Raw genomic sequence first — 17,674 nt, 5'->3', positions numbered from 1 at the left:
GTGAGAGAAGCAGCAGACCGAGCAGATGAACACAGAGAACATATAAAATCCAGAATGCGAGTGTTATGAGTAATGTTTATCATGCCTGAAAGGCAGGGGCATCTCTAGGTTTAAGACACAAGGGTGGCTCAGCCCCTAGAATATAATGCGCGCGCGCAGCGCGCGCCGAATTTTTTCAGTGCACCTGCTAAGGCGTTGTCTAAGACAAGGGTGTAACTTTGTGTTGAAAGTTGGTGGGGACGGCTCATAAGGAAAGGGAGCTACCTGCGCGACGCCTTTTTTTTTTTTGTTGGAAAGGATAAAGCCAAAAAAATGCGAATAACATTTATCAATTTAATGCTTACAGTTGAAAACATAACTGTTACAATATTCACTTATATATTTTGTGCAAAAAATATCACATAAATATAAACAGACAGTACAAATCAAATAAATATATCAATTTTGTAGAACATTTATTGACAGTCAATTTTGGGTCACTTTTTAAAATTTATTTACTTTTAAACCAGGACTCGGACAAGATCTTATGGGGCCTTAAGCAGAATATGATTAAGCAACTCCGTCTTTCTGTCAAGAACATCCACTAGCAGGGTATCCAGGGGGGGATTTACCATTAGGCAATACTAGGCAGTTGCCCAGGGCCCCAAGTTCTGGGGGCCCCATAAAACTCTGTTTCCATGTATGGTTAATACAACTAATCCTTATTTGTGCACATTAATTATGTTTTTGATAAAAATCCTTTGGCTAAAATGCCATCAGAACGCTGATAAATAGAGAGAAAAAAGGGACAAGAAGAGAGGGACAAAACCTAGAACAAATAATGGATGTCTATTCTATTAACATTTCTCTATCTGTAGAATGGGTCTGTTTTATGGGTTTTCTTCTCAGGGGGCCCCCTGCCTGTCTTTGCCTAGGGCCCCAAATTTCCTAAATCCGCCCCTGAGGGTATCACTACTGATTTGATAGAATCTGGGAGAGCGGACTATGTTCAACCATCCATTTTCTTTAACCTTATCCCTCAGTGGAATCAGGAGGTGCTGGTGCATATCTCTAGCCACGTTCTGGGTGAGAGGTGGGATCACCCTGGACAGGTCACCAGTCTGTCGCAGTATGTTCAACCAGCTTAAAAGTAATCGGTAATCAGATTTATTATTTGCACTTTTACTAAGTGAACTTTCTAACTCCCTTAAATCTGAAATTCCAATGCCAAAATTGTTTAAATCTTTTATCTTTGGACCCCCTGCAGAGTGACGTCACACCTGCAAGATCCTATCCTTACCTTCCTGCTAGATTGCAAAAAGCAGCTTGCCCATGAGTTGTCAACATAACACGCTAAATCTTAAATGTACGTGTACATATAAAAGAAAAAGGGGCGCAGTGCTTGCTACTGAATGGCAACACTATCAAAGTCAGGAAAAAGTTTTAAGTAAAGCCGGGATTAAAACAGTAGCTACAAGAAGCTTCAAATAAAAAGGTGTTCTTTATGTTCAACCTAAACACCAACTCCGATAGACCATCAGTAGAGCAGGTGTTTAAATTAATCAATCACTGCTGCGAAAGCTTATAGCAGTGAAAGCTAATATACCACAGCCATCACTTAATAAACGCAAAATAAACAACCCTCTAAAAACGGAAAACTGTAATGGACTGAAAGTCCGGTTTTTTATGTGGGAAATTATTTGCGTGTGTTTTAGTATAATTCTGATATATTGGCGCTGTTGTCTGTTTCTATGGCAACGATACTGAATGTAGTGTAGCTTAGAGACCTGCATGGGTCGAGTTTTACCAACCCGCACCCGCCCGAACCCGTTAAGATGACTACCGAACCCGACCCGTCACCCGCGGATATCTTCAATTCAAATGTTATGGGGAGAGGTTGGAGGGGGGTGATGGGGAGAAAGCGAGAGGCAACAGATTCTTTTTTCTGAGTTTTTTTGTCGGGGTTTGTGGACGGTGAGCAGCGGGGAGAACTTTTTTTATTTTCTTTCTGAGGAGCGGCATGAATGGGGTTTTAATCAGATATACACAGCACCGAAAGCAAAATACGTGTACAAAATATTGGTGGGGACATGTCCACACCAGTCCTTAAGGAAGTTACGCCTATGATTGTTCAGATTAACTTGTCTTCTTTATGGCTTTTATTCGGTGCTTTACTGCATTTGTTTTGGGAAAATATGAGGAAAAAATAAATACAGAAAAAAAAAATATATTTTTTAAAATCGCAAAATAATTATAGGGTGGCTAATGCCAAAGAAAGGGTGGCTGAAGCCACCCTTAAATAGGTCTAACGACGCTTATGCGAAAGGCTTGTTGAAATGAAAAACTACTTAGTTCTAATGTTTAATTAGTTTAGTACATTTACTTGGTGACTTAACTTCAGTATTTTTTGAGTATCTGTATTTTAGTTGAGTATTTATTATTTATCTTTTTGTATTTATTTATTTTTTTGGGTGGGGGGTACTGTCATCTCAGTGTCCTTACACGCTCACACTCCATATCCACAATTTTTCCACAATTAAAACTCAACTCCATTCCACTTATAAATATCAGGCTGATAAAAATCCACTAACTTAGTGATCCATTCATCCCTAACTGCAATAAAGAGACTCTAAAACATGTCTTTAGCTGACAGAGTGACCCATCTTGAGCAAATATGTAAACATTTTATATTTCAAATAAAAAAAAAGTCATCCTTCATTATGCTTTGTACCCCCCCCCCCCCTTTTTGCGTTAACCTTTGGCTATCCAATGATAAATCGATTAATTGAAAAAAACTAATCGACAGGTCTATTTGCAAAATAACCATTCGTTGCAGCCATCTACAGCCTCCTAAAAGGTCTTGATTATTTAGCGGTTTTGTCAATTGAAAGAAAACTTAATAAGATAATGAGTTAAGATTTTTTAATCCTCAGACTATCACCAAATATTCGAGATTTGATTGCACTGTTCCTGTATTAGTGCCAGTAATCCAGTAATTGCCTATTAGTTCCTCATTGTTCATTTTACTTGAACTGCATAGAAAAATTAATAAACACAGTTGTGAAATTTTTAGTTTACAGTATATTTAGGATGCAATAATCTTAGTAGGGCCTGTACTTCTTTTTTCAATTCTCTAAAAATCTCCAGAATATAAAAAATTATGTATATATTTTTTTAAATGTTACACATATCTACAGATAACTTATTGTTATTCAGTAACATCTACTGTTCTATTAACATTGACTGTTCTATTTTGCCACGATCCACTCAGTTAAATCCTCTAAAAACCGACAACCGATAGCTGCATCTATCCTCATAGCCTTTCAATCTAACCCTGACAAAGGTGGCCTGTCCAAACTATTTCCAAATCTCACTCCAAGCTTTGGTGAAAGGTTGGCAGCCCTGTACCTGTAACTTTAACTCCACAACATTTCAAAGTCAGTATTGTTCTTTCTACTCCACTCAATATCGAGGAAGCTGCTAGTTACTTCTTACCACAGCTGTTGCTGTTTATCTTTCTTGAAATGTAATTTCAACATGCAAGAAAGCAGCCCTTAGGATTGCTTTAGAGATTTGCATGATATTCCACAACTGTGAGAAACTCAGGGCAGATATTTGTAGTTTATACATTGAATTAAGGTGTTAGTTGTTGCCATGTGGCCAAGTTGTTCAGCAGGATGAGTTTCCATATCACAGTTGGAGTTACTTTGTGGTAATAAGATTCAATCTTAAAACACTATTCCTTAGTTAAAGTGTGAGGAAAATCAAGAAACTTGTTTTAGTTGTTTTGTTTATTTTTAAATAAGAAATAATAAGCAAAATAGCTGTCCTTATTTTTGTGGCTTTTTTATGCTGAAGTTCTTTACAAGTGGTGTAGAATGGGAATAAGAGTGGCTCTATGCATCAATACATCATCTGAAAGTTCTTTAACATCACTGTAAAAATTATACAGAAATGTACTGATACTAGAAAATTGAATTGGCATTTTTCAATTCTTAAGCACTTTTAAATGCATCTACTAATGAATAGTTAAGCATTTTCAAAAGTAAGTCATTCCATACTCTAACCTGAGTAGATGTTTGACCAAGTAGCCTTTACTTGTAGCCTAATAAGAATTGACTTTGAGTATTAATACCTTTACTCAAGTAATTCTGTTGAGGACTTCAACCAACACTCCTTTTGATAAGGAATTTAAAAACTTTTTTTTTACTAAGCATAATGAAGTTTAAAATGACTCCTGCAGAATTCAAAACAGACTGTACTTTTATCAGATGTATGTCAATTTTGTGCTCTTCAACTCTTTAATAAACCTATTTTCTCTTTAAAATCTGTAATGAACTGAAACCATTGGCTCCAAACTTGAGAACAACTTTATGTCTTTGCTTTCCTGTAAAACATTTTAAATTGCATTGAGGATAAACACTATCTTACGAGTTGAGATTTATGCTCTGAAGATTCTGTTTTTTTACTTAAATGTAAAGGTTGAAAGCTGCATAGGTTAATTTATTATTTTACTTTATATAAACATTTTATATCTAACAAGATATAAGTGACTGGAGGTAAAATAAAATGATCCTTGCAGTAAATACGTTCTTGAATACAGTTTTCTTTAAGCTTGTATCTGTGTCGTTTAAGGTTTTTAGTGTGTCATGTAACTTCTCCACAAAATGGCAATCATACCAAGATGGATTATTTTCTGTTTCTGTTGATTATAATACTAATAAAGTCTTAAATGAAAAAATATATATATACCGATTAAATGAAGCACGAAGTTAAGTGCTTTTCAATTTTTGGTCCTCATGTATTTTTTTTAAAACCTGAAATATTAAATTTCACCATGAATATATTTAAGGATATTTCCACAGTGGACAGGCTCTAAATATTGTATATGAAAAGAGCAAAGCCTGAAGGAAGAGAGGAAGGACACGAGGAAGGAAATTATAAAAAAAAAATGTAGGACAAATGCATGAAAGACAAAAAACAAAACAAAAAAAAGTAATAAAAAACAATAAAAATAAGGCAGTGGAAAATATAATAAACAGTAGTTAATAAAAATCTATTTTAAATTCAGACTAATAGGTCAAAAACACACTTTCATCACTTTAATAAAGCCAGTTTCATAATATACAGATATAGCATTTTAAATATATTGATAAAACTGAGTTTGTTTTTTTTTTTTACAGTGAGTTGATGGAAAAACAGTCGTATTTAATAACATAAAAATAGAATTTGCACGTTTGTGTAGATTCTACAGCGCTATAATCATAACATATAAAGGTCAAAAGCCTGCTAGTTAATCTCATAATAGTGCTTTTTTCTACCTCAGATTATTCTTCTGTGTATGGTCTGATTAAAAGTGTCACTGCAACTACAAAATCAGTTGGAAAGCATGATAAATGAAACATTTCTATGTATGCAGCTGCACATTTACCGCAAATGTAATCATGAAAAATAGAAAAAAATTACACGCTGAATTTGGGTTTCAATTTGAGCATGTTTCTAAATTAATGGAATGAAAATTATTTTATCCGAAATGCTTAAAAAAAAGTGTTTCCCAATTTCAGATATATGACAGCTTCTTTTTAATCTACATTCGATATGTTCAAAACTAGAAAAACATTTGTTAAAACCTTTCTTTTATTTACAGTACCAGTAATATTTTTACTCAGACCAAAACTCAAACCAGCCTTCCCGCAGATCAAGTGGAAACAGGTAAGTGTAAAAACAGAGGGGGGCAGTAGAGAGGCACTTTACACCAAGACACAATGAAGCAACCTCCAATCAATGGTTCCCATTGACATTTTCATCATGTGCTGTTTCTGGTTGGCTGCGAGAGCACTGCTGCTGATGGTGATGATTCACCAAGTGTTTGTGTTACTTTACAGAGATACTGGTAACAACTAAGTGCATCTGTCAGAATTAGAGACTAGGAATATCAGGAAGATAAATTACTTTAATCACTTCATGACTTGCAGTGTCCATTAATCAAAGCTGTAACTTTCGGTGTGAGAATGACAACTGAGGAAAATGGCTTCATCCGTGTTTCTACCGTCCTCTCCCTCTTGTTTTGGGTACTACGGGCTCGCCCTCCTCGCACTGACCAGGTAACCCTTTGACTTTATAATGCCGCGGCTCTTAACGATAACAGAGTAGCGAAGGACCCAATCGAGCCTCCAGTTGGTGGTGCTCAGACCAGGTGCTCCTTCCTGCATTGCCTCCTGGAATGCGGCTGCCGACATCAGCTCTAGGAGAAGAGCAACAAGATATTATCTATCAATATAGATTGTTTATCTTAGACCTACAGCTCCAGTTCTCACTTTGAGTGAGGAGGTTGCTTTCCTGCATGGTGGGGGTTTGTATTTTTTTTCTACATTGCAATAACAACACAATCAGAGCCATTTATCATGGAACTGACTAATGCAACTAGTTCATAAAAAAAAAAAAAATACTTGTTTATGTTACAATTTTTAATAAATAAATCAGAGTACATATTAAGGACATAAGTAAATGCTATTTAAGGTCTAGTACAGAACAAAATCTATATTGTAAAGACATGTTGAGGACCACAATTACTGTAATATTAAGGCCCTGATTTTGCAGAAACTGTGTATTTAACAAATACACACATGAAGCAACATGAAAGCCTCAATCTGATTGGTGAAGACTACAAAAATGCTATTAGAAACATCACAGAAGGAAAATTCTTGCATGGCAGTGAACATTTGCGACCAAACCCATTTGAATCTGAGTTTATGCATTTTAGGGATTGTTGGTGCTCTGAAACTCTAAAATATACCCAGAAATATGTCATCACCTTAAAGTTAAGGATATCATGGTAGAATAGAGAAACATTGATATTTCATTGGGTGATTGGCAAGGCAATACTAAAAAAACACAGAAGGAAGATATGGCTTGGTCCTATAGCTGGGGTTATTTATCCATGAGGTAACAAACTTTGGTCACTTTGCTTAAAGAAGCTTTTCTCTATAACTTTGTAACTCGGTTACTAGTTCCCATGTCATGTTTATTTTGCCTTTTCTGCCATTTTATCCAAAAGCCTTACAACCCTTAAAACTAACAAACCAAAGGTTTTGTTTTGAGTGTTTCTCTCACTAAATACCAAAGAAAATTATTCCTGTTATAGCACACAAAAATCTATATTTCTAAACTAAATTAGAATTTATAGAATTCTATTTATTATTTCTATTCCAGTTTTTATGTCATTTGAATTATTATTGTGAGTTTATCATTTTCCTTAATGGGATCTTAACTTTAAGTACAACTGTATGCTTCATTAAAAGGTGATTTGCCTCAACCTACTTTGTTTATTTTTTTTTATGTAAAAAAAAAAAGAATGCATCTAAATAAAAAGCTTGGATTAAATCGTCTGTTACATTATCCTGATTATTTGTTCTTTTTCTGGTTTGTTTCTCATTGGACAAACGAATTGTCCTCCATTGCAGCAGAATGTGAAAATTAGAAAGATCTACAGTTTTTTTTAAACTCCTCTCTCACTGAAAACATGTGTTCAGATACATTTAAAATGTCTAAGTCTGAAAAAATTGTTCCCTTTTGGCTGCTCTTTTCGAGAATTGCGACACAACCGGGCATCTTCTATTAGGTGAAACACCCCCTATTTGTTTATAGACTACTAATTCTAGGTTTGATTAACTTTTTTTATGTAATCTTAATAGACTTTTGCAGGATACGCATTTATTAAATCAATAATAAAAAAATAAAAAGTAAAGCAAATTACTTTGTTTAAACACACCGTCCCTTTAAATATCGCTAGTTTGTAATTGAAAATTTACATCACAAGTATTTCAAACTCTGGTAAATAGTATTTTTAATGAATACAGTATACTTTACCTTTGGGGTCATTGTGTGTGAGCAGCTGGATGTCGAACTCTTTGGCGAAGGCGGTCAGATCAGGAGGCATCACGCAGCAGGAGGCCAGGTTCACCTGGTTACTGCTGGGCTTCACCTGCTCCGCAACAGGAAAGTAGCTTTTATTTCACACACGACTGATCAAAACAGAATCCTGTTACTTCATAGTAATACTTCAAACAGGGTTACTTCATAGTTTTAATTTGGGAAGTCCTACTTTTCAAGACTGAAATTCCTTGGAAATTTCCCAATTATTTTTAGATCCAAAATTCTTATTAAAAAGGAGAAATGTTACTAAAAATATAATTTTTATGTGAGACTACAAGGATCTTGGAAAAACTACAACCTAGTAACAGTAAAATATAAGACCAAAGGAATCGCACATTGGCTCGTAAGTTTAACGGCTGGCTAGCTCAAGTAGTAAGTCACCCGTCCCGCAAACAGGAAGCCTGGGTTTCTATCTCAGCTGGGGGGGAATGAGCTGCCAGTGTGGGTCCTTAGGCAAGACCCTTTACACCAATGCCTGCTTTGGGGAGTTGTGGTCTAGGGCATTGTGCTTGGAATCCGTACTTTCTGAATTCAAGCCCCACTCCCACGGACTCTCCCTGAGCAAGACCCTTAACCCCTATCACACAATGGCAGCCCACTGCTCCCCAAGGGCATGGGTTACATGCAGAGTTAATTTCTTTGCTCTATACTTGTGACAGTGTAATGACAATAAAAAACGCTGGAAATATAAGAAAATGCCCGTTGTAGGAATAAGTTTGATTTTTAAATGCATATTAACAAGGATGCAATGCTGTGGAGTAACACTAAACAATAAAGATATATATCTCCATTACTGATATAGAACTGATACGATAGCATGAATCATACTAGCTTCTATTACTCACTGTAGAACGCTAGGAAAGTCTTGATCAAGTAATATTGATAAGTATATTATATTGGGGGAACAAAAAGTAAATGACAAAATGTATGAAAACTACTGATCCATGTAAAATATAACAAAAACAAACCAGCAATTCTATTGCAAGGGAAGCAAAACTTTAGCCGACATCCCTGTTTCTACACATTGGGGACACTTGGAGGCCATTTTGGATAGCTGTCATTTATTCTACATATGAAAAGAACGTAATCTATTAATCCCAATGTTTAAAGTTACCCAATCAGGTAACTTCTGACATTCAAACCAGAATTGTACAATAGGTCATAGAACTCGCAGAGAAAGGGTCAAGCTTTAATCTAACACGTTATTAATGTCAATATAAGCAACATTATCATCATCAGTGAAGAACTAAAAATGCAACAAAGACAGCATACATTTTATTGGCTTTAGGTAAGTATAGCTTCCTATTTTTTTATGGTTATCTTAACAGTACAATGCTATGAGCTTCTGCAGGTCTTTAAGGAATTAACAGCAAGAAGCAGTGCGCCGTCTTATCTATGAGCGGTTGGATGTGGCTCTAACACCAAGAACGATGGGAACTGTGAGCTGAGTCATGCTAACTGAACCAGATCCAGTCTATACATGACCATAAATGTGAGAGATTAGTAAAAGGCTTTTACTGAACACTACAGCAGGGTTGGCCTGCGATGACTCATGCATTCTAACATAGGGGTTAGGCACAGATGTAAAGCTGGCATAATGAGGGATTGGTGGTTTCCTGATGTATTTACATATCCCGACATGGAACACCCTGATGCACATCCAGCCTATGCAGTCTCATTATGTGTAGAAAGATGCAGAGACGACCTACTGCTGTCTGCATAATTTCTGACGTAGATTCAGATGAAATGTGTGGTTTCTGCAAATAAGAGTTTTGAAGCATAATAACCAGAGTGCAAAAAAAATTTTTTTCCTCTTTGTTTGTTGTAGTTTTCTAAATAAAAATACATTCAATTTAAATGCTCCAGTCTCCCCCAGTCCCCAGAACACTTCTGCATTCATTACCTCTAACCGTATATCTGAATCATTCCAGAAGTGCACAAAGTTAACAGACGTCTGATTTTGCACATAAAGCATAAATATCCGCTGAGTCTTTATTTTCACACGCCTCATTTAAGAGGTTCTTCAACTCACATCCAATGGAGTTTCCACTTGTTTCTGGGTAAACATGAGTCTTAAACACGTAGCCGGAATCTATTTGTATATGTAAAAACTGAGTGAGTGTATGGCTGTTTATTTTGGATTAGTCTGTGTCGCCCTATGGACTGGTTAGATGGTAATTTTAAATTCCCCCCTGAATCATTTGAAATGATATTTACTGAAACAACAGCTAATTCTGCTCCCAAGCTGTTAAGGGTTAAATACCAATGAAAATAAGCATGCATAAAGAGAAGGAAAAGAAAGAAAACAGAGTATCTTTCTGAAAGAGGAATATTGTTTCTTTATTTCGGCCTATTGCCGATCCATCTACCTGGGCCCAGTTGTAGAGCTGCTCCAGCAGATCTTTGTCCAGATCTGAGGTGCCGATGGCTGCGATCTTCTGCTTCCTGACCAGAGCCTCCAGCTCCTCCCAGGCCGGCTGCAGGTGAGCCAAAGTCTGGTTGTCGCCCTCCGCAGGCCCAGAAGGTGCTATGATAACAGAGTCGAGCTGGGACACTGACAATGTCTGGCAAGCTGGAGTTGAGGAAACAAAACGGTTTGGATAATAAAAACAAAAACCAGTGGCACAGCAAAGCATGTGGGGATTTTAACGAAGGGATATTAAACTCACCCATTTCTACTGCATCTCTGATTGCTGACTGGTCCGACTCACAGAGGAAGAGCTTCACTGCAAAAAACAAAACAACATGAGGATGCCGTCCTCTATCAACTAGTTAAACCTGGTGTGCCCAAATTTATTTAGATATATTTATTAATGAAGGAACTGGTTTCTCCACAATAGAGAAAAGTGCTTAAACAGTCAACTGTCCAGACTGATGATTCTTTACTACTATTTAGCAAAAAAGTGAAAGACTGGATTATTTTATTTTGCTCATGTCATTAGGGACAAAAATGTCTGGACTGAAATAATCTACAATTTTGGGTTGACGATCAAACCGATCAAAGCAGTTCTGACCTGAAACTTTCACTTCATCTCTTTCTTCAGGCGTGATAGCATCTGTTGCCTCTGGAATGGAGCAGTCAAGTGTATCTGGAAAGTCCTGTTGGAGAGGAAATATCTTAAAGCCTATGCACACAACTGTAAGAGTTTTTTTCTTTGCCATTGAAACACCTGGTTAAAACACTTAATTAATTTAACCGGCAGAAATAATAGGAAATAATAGGTCATTTTTGTTGCTACATCGCTTCTCTACAATTTCCTTTGCTTGCATTAAGGTGAGCACACGCTCCAACTAGCCTGCAGTCGCCTGCAAAATAAGCTAACATATGCAGGTTTTGAAACACCCAAAACCTCCATATGTTAGCAATAACTCTCAAACTGATTAAAGGAGTCAACCTTTACTAAGCTGTTATTAACAAAGGAAACACATTTAGTGTATAAATTCTTAACCTTCACTGCACATTATGCTGAGACACCAAACAAACGTTGGCCCCAAACGTTCAAATAAAAATCTGATCCCTTGACTTTTCTGATAACAAATTCCCCAAATTTCCCTGCAGGAAAATTGTTGCACAAGCTTTCAGAGGGGATAACACCCTTTTACATCAGCTATTCAGAGGCCCTCCATGTCCAGCAGAGTGTGATGATAAAAGCTGAGGCAGATTAGCTGAGCTCAGCAAAATATCCAGTTCATGGCAATATCCTGTAGCCTATTTAATTTGACTTAAGTCTGAGATATTTGTTAATGGGATCATTTTTAAGTATTGCCATTTAAGAGGAATTTCAAAACTCTTGTAGGAAAGGATTTTCACCGTCAAACACTTCTTTAAACCAGCAGCAAGATGCACAGAGGGAACAGGGCCATTGGTAGGCAGCGCTGCATGAACATCGACTCTGACAGCTTCTGTCCTGAAAGCCAGAGGGCTTTGATCTGCATCACTGCTGTTATTTCGCCTTAAAAAAAACAAAAAACGCTGGAATCTAAATAGCCGATGGCACGGCTGCACACCGTGCACAAGCTGCTCATGTGACCGTACAACCATCTCGATGCAAATATTATTTTCTTAACAAAAAACAAAAGCCTTCTACTCACTGCATTTGTAGTTTTAGCTGTCGACAACCAGTCACTCAGTGTGGCCTGGATGCAGTCTCTTAGCTGAAAAATAAAACAAAAATCAGGTAATACAAAAAACCCAGCAACAGAGAGTGCATAGGTTATAACAGGTTATAAACAAGGAAATCAAGCTGTACCATCCTTAGCAAAACACAACAGAAATATATTTTATATATGGATAAAGCAGAGGAGCTGACCCAGTTCTAAGGGACAGAGCTTAAGTTATTTTGTCAAGGACAGTTTCAAGAGTCACAGCAGAAGAAGGAAAAGCAAAGCTAAGAACAATTAAAATAATGGGAATATTGTTCTGTTTTACTGGAGTGACTACACCACTGAAGAAGGATCAATATCAAAACTAGCTTCTGCACAATAGAGAGATTTTGCGTGAGCAGGTAAACAGATGAAAAGTGCTGTCTCATTACTTTAAACTGAGGTAAGTACACCGCAACCTTTGTCCTTGATAAGGAATTATAAGTCCAAAGAGCAAGCTAGTATGACAGGAACACTAACTGCTGTGTCATGGTGCAGAAAATAAACTTCAAACACAACAGCAACACAATGAATAGTCAAAATAACCTAAACCAATCCCTCTTTGTAAACAGGCACCATATATGCCCATAATAAAATCTGTCAGCAGCCGATTTGATTGACGAACCGCAGGGAAAAGTATCATAAATCATAAACAGATCCATTTCAAATGGTAAATACTAAACGTACGCCTACTAATTTTTTATCAGTTCACCATTTAATTATATATTAAAAATAAAATTTTTGAATGGCATAAAAAAGGTTTATTTTTATAATTCAATTGAACTCCTACATTCAGATTATCGTTTATATTTGTTGTTTACATTTATACCAAACATGCAGCTCATTGGAAAATAGGAATATAACACAAAAAATAGGCTCTTAGTAAAGAGTAGATTGCCTATAGAATAAAAATGATCACAGGCAACCTGACTGCTGCCGATCGTCCAGTTACTTGTGTTAAAGGTCTCCTGAATGAGAAGGCGAGTTTTTAGCTTGTAGAAGAGATGAGAGGCAAGAATAAAATCAAAGTTTTGATAATTTAAGGAAGCCGTGTCATGTTGAGGTTATTGTGCTTAGCTAATGTGGCTTTGGCAAACCAAACACAAGTTGCTGAGGTAGCACTTTAATTGATTGTGTAAAAGTTGAGCATCAGTCTTCATAGGAGCTGTGCCATCCTCAGATTTCTGCTTTGGTTTGCTTTCTGCAACACACTTAATACATCTTCTTTTGTTTATTCCTCCTAATGTTAAGTATCTTCTTTTCCTTCTTACCATTCAATGATCTGTTCTAGTAGGCATATAAATATCTCTCCTACTCATCATGTGTAATCAGACATACCACAGATGTCTGAAATGTATACAGGGGAGTGTTACCTGTAAATAAGAAGAACAGTACCCTCTAAATAATGTAAAGCAGACAGGTTGAGCACAAAGCCCCGTCTTTATATTACTAGGTGTGAAAAATGCTCTGCTATTTTCAGTGTGGTTTGATCTGGTCCTGAGAAACAAAAAATAATCATTTACAGCTTGTAAGCATGTTTTCTGCACAATGTTTTTTTTTCTCCCACACTGTTTACATTTGATCACTGCTGCACTTTAAGAAATAGAAATGTCATGAAAGCTGTATAAAACGAAATTTCGTTTTTATACAAAATGACAATAAAAGTTGTCTAAGTCTTTTTGATGTAGCTGACTTAAAATAAGTCTGAATGTTTAACATTTTGACCCCTTTATGTCTAGAGCTCCTCAATGAATGAATTATAATGGTCATCTTATTACTATAAAGACACTCTTGTTGGTCACAATATTCATAAGTATTTACATTTATTAAGGGAACAGTAAATTATATGTTCCTCTTTAATCTAAGTTGATCTAACTTCAGAGTATGCCTCCGATAATCATTGATCAGACGTTAGTCTGTAAACTATTCACTTCAACCTGACATGATTTCAGTGTAATTGTTAATACATAACCTGAAAATGTTAAATTCAATTAAAACACATGGATCCATATGGATAGATGTAAAGTTTTTAACTCTTATTGTTTTTTTTTTTTTATATATATATTTTTATAAAAAATAAATAAATAATTATTTAACCTATCAGGTTAAATGATTTAGTAGCTTAGCCTAAGTTGGCAGCTAAGCTAACAGGCTAACAGGTAGCTTGGCTGTTCTTACCTCCTCGCTGGGAGAGCCTGGACACTTCCTCTTCAGTCTGCTCCGGTTGACTAGATTCCCGGTGTGCAGTCGGAGGGTCTTGCTGTGGTTAAGCAGCCCCTTCCCCTCAACGTTCATGTTGCTGTTTTGAGGATCCATGTGGCTGTCGGTTGCTAAGCTAACGGTTTATAAACAGTGTTTATGCTGCGTCAAAATGAAACAAAATAGCTGTATCAGCCTTGTGAGCAAATAGTATTCTACAACCTTCACAACTAGATATAAACACACTGAGAGCACGACTGTTGACAAACTGCTGTGTTCAGGATGACTTGCATTCAGTCTTTCACTTGGTGCCTGTCGAGCGACCTTACTGGCTGTTGTTGGAGTGAAGCCGGTCGGTCACGCCCACACGAGTCCCTGCTACTTACGTGACCTGCAATGTTTTTGTTGAACCAGTAGATGGCGCGGTTGTGTTTGTAATTATTTTAATATGGCGGAATGTTGGTCTGAAAGGATGTTCAGGTTATTGTCAGAGGCTATTTGGCCTTTTAATGCAGGCTTTACACAAGCATACATTTTCTGTGTGTTTGCACAACTGTTTGTCAAAAGATTTCCTTGGTAGTTAACTAGTTACCAGACCACGGAAGAGGATTAGGGCCATGGAAAAATAGAAAATAAAAAGGTAACTGATTTTTAAATATTATTTCAGTTTAATATGGGGAAAAAAGTCGGAATTCAGACTTTTTTCTCAGAATCCTGACTTTAATCTCAGAATTCTGATTTTAATCTCAGAATTCAGACTTTAATCTCAGAATTCAGACTTTTTTCACAGAATTCTGACTTTTTTTCACAAAATTCAGACTTTTTTCCCCCCAGAATCCTGACCTTAAATCTCAGAATTCTGATTTTAATCTCAGAATTCAGACTTTAATCTCAGAATTCAGACTTTTTTCTCAGAATTCAGACTTTTTTCTCTCAGAATTCTGACTTTAATCACAGAATTCTGATTTTAATCTCAAAATTCTTACTTTTTTCTCAGAATTCTGACTTTTTACTCAGAACTCTGACTTTAATCTCAGAAATCAGACTTTAATCTCAGAATTCAGACTTTAATCTCAGAATTCTGATTTTAATCTCAGTTAAAAACCTTAATTTTGGATCTTGATGTAGATGGGCACCATTAAGGAAGAGATGTGGGAGCATTCAGCTTCACTGTCAAAGATGTGAGTTGTTTGAGAGGGCCAGTGACACATTGGTGGAAAATGACGGAATAAGGTCACTTTTTACGTGCCCGAGGGGGCCCCCAGTGATGCTATTTCATTAATAGAAACGCAATGGTGATTAAAACAAGAGAGCTAGTCTCTAAAACAGACATGGTTATGGCTTGATGCTAACCTGTTTGGTTAGCTGTCAGAATTCAGTCAGAATTCTGAGATTAAAGTCAGAATTGTGACTTTTTTCTGATATTATACTGAAATAAAATTTTAAAATCAGTTAACTTTTTTTTTTCCCAGTGGCCCTAATCCTCTTGCGCACCAGACTGCTCTACATTTTTTTTTTTTTTTTTTTTTTTTTTTTTTTTTTATGAGAATCTTCATTGGTTATTGCCCTGCTGGATGTGATCCTCGGTCCCAGTCCCAATGCAGGTTCTAACAAGTTTTCTTAACTTTGATCATTCCATTGTCCTATTAAGTCTGAGAATGTTTCCCAATCTTACTGAAGTAACATTTCCCCAAAGTGTGATACTTTAAAAAAGGATACTATAAAAAAAGTTTTAAGGATGTTTCAAAATCAAATTATAAAAGTTTTTAACTGGCGTGAAAAAAATGAAAATGTAACAAGTATAGATATAGGTCAAAGCTTGATAACTGTTTGTTAAAAAAAAAATAAAAAATAACTAAGCTGCTAAAATGTGTATAATATCAGGGGTGGAGCTAGCTGGGGGACCTGGGGTGGCCCCTTGGCTACTTTTTGCCACCCATACCAGGCGGTCCCCATATTTGCTTAATTCATAGGCAGTTTCCTTCAAAAGCAGAGGGTGGCAGCAGTGATACTCTACTATTTTCAGATATTAATTGTTCATATATTAAAAATAATAAGAAGCTAAATAAAGTAGTTAATTACTCACATCAACATACTAACATTAAATATGATGGATACAGAATACATGCTCTTTTCAAAACTACTTTTTTGTCTTTTATTCAGTAGAAGAGAAAGTTATATGTCTTTGCTGTCATCTATGAGTTTTCTATGTAATTAGAGATAAATAACAACTAAACTGTATGTATTATTGCATGCATACATGAATTTGATGCAGAACAATTACAGATAAAATTGTAGCAGGCAATTTTTCCATTAATATAGGTAATAAATATTAAAATCTTTTTTTGTATACAGTACCCATGTGAATATAGGGGCCAATTCTTCCTGCTCTTCCACCAGCATGTAAAGAAGTATCTCATATACACTCTGGTCTACTTTTTTTTTTTTCTAAGGCCTACCTCTTCTCTTCATAAACGTATAAGACTGCTTCTTGTGACTCTCAGCCATTTTCTAAGTTATACAGGGAGAGTTGGAGCAGGCTGAAACCAAAGTGCACATGCACAGCAAGAGCAGGCCAATAGATAGGATGTCCCCCCTGGCACTAAAATACAAAAGAAGATTGTTCACTATACCTTTAATGCAGACAACATGAATGAGTAAATATCTGCATTTATGTATTAGCAAAAGGTTTAGGAAAATCTAGTTGGTATTTATCTGGAAAATGCAGATGTTGTGGTTATTCATTTGACTTGGTACAGTGTAGATTGACCCTGAACTGGTCAGTGGTTATTGTAGAAATATTTAATGGACAATTCTTAAAAAAAAAAATGCATGCAAAAAATTCTACAAAGGATAATTTTTTTTTTTCCTTTTTTTTTAACTGCAGCACTTATTATTTATGTTTCTAACGAGTGTAAATAAGTTGATAATCCCAAGTTGAGTTTGTATGGTTTTCTTTTTGTCTTAGTGGTCCTCTTTCCTGCTTTCTATTTCTCTTTTTCTTCCATGTTGTTTTTTTTATCTAGTGCTGTGAATAAATACTTTTAAAACAATTATGTTTTTCAGTCCCTGAAGTGGCTTTTTACTAGAAAGACCATTACTGCTGCAAAAAGAAAAGCATTTTTTCCCCCCGTCCTCTTTAAAGTCAGGAAAATGTTAAAATAACAATGTCAGTTTCTTTTGTTTATAATTTCTTTGAGCAGCATCTTTACTGACCCATGTTTGCCCTATCAGTGTTTGGTGCCAAGCATTTTTTTAAAACTATTTTCAACAGGATTCCTAGAGTTTGGTGTGTAGAGGTCTATAAACTCCAATGCTTTGATCTTTAAGCCATTTCTTTATCACTTTTGCCTTGTGGTCGGCTGGTCGCCTAGAAATTGAATATTGAAAGAAGTTGAACTCCGGGTGAATTTCTTGA

At 36.0% G+C, this 17,674-nt stretch overlaps 1 protein-coding gene across 1 annotated transcript; it reads right to left on the bottom strand.

Annotated features, from left to right (window-relative positions):
• Positions 1 to 5,066: 5,066 nt before the first annotated feature.
• On the bottom strand, positions 5,067 to 14,613 carry gclm (glutamate-cysteine ligase, modifier subunit). Its single transcript, XM_038281130.1, has 7 exons — positions 14,236 to 14,613; positions 12,007 to 12,069; positions 10,929 to 11,013; positions 10,584 to 10,640; positions 10,284 to 10,486; positions 7,849 to 7,963; positions 5,067 to 6,223 (listed from the first exon to the last, which is right to left on the bottom strand). The coding sequence occupies exons 1-7, from the start codon at positions 14,371 to 14,373 to the stop codon at positions 6,054 to 6,056; spliced, it is 831 nt and encodes a 276-aa protein (XP_038137058.1). The 5' UTR covers positions 14,374 to 14,613; the 3' UTR covers positions 5,067 to 6,053.
• Positions 14,614 to 17,674: the final 3,061 nt, after the last annotated feature.

The sequence above is a fragment of the Cyprinodon tularosa genome, unplaced genomic scaffold (genome assembly GCF_016077235.1).
Source record: "Cyprinodon tularosa strain WSP-4 unplaced genomic scaffold, ASM1607723v1 ctg167, whole genome shotgun sequence".
NCBI lineage: Eukaryota > Metazoa > Chordata > Actinopteri > Cyprinodontiformes > Cyprinodontidae > Cyprinodon > Cyprinodon tularosa.
Note: the sequence above shows the minus strand (reverse complement) of the source record. Positions and strands in the feature narration are given on the sequence as shown.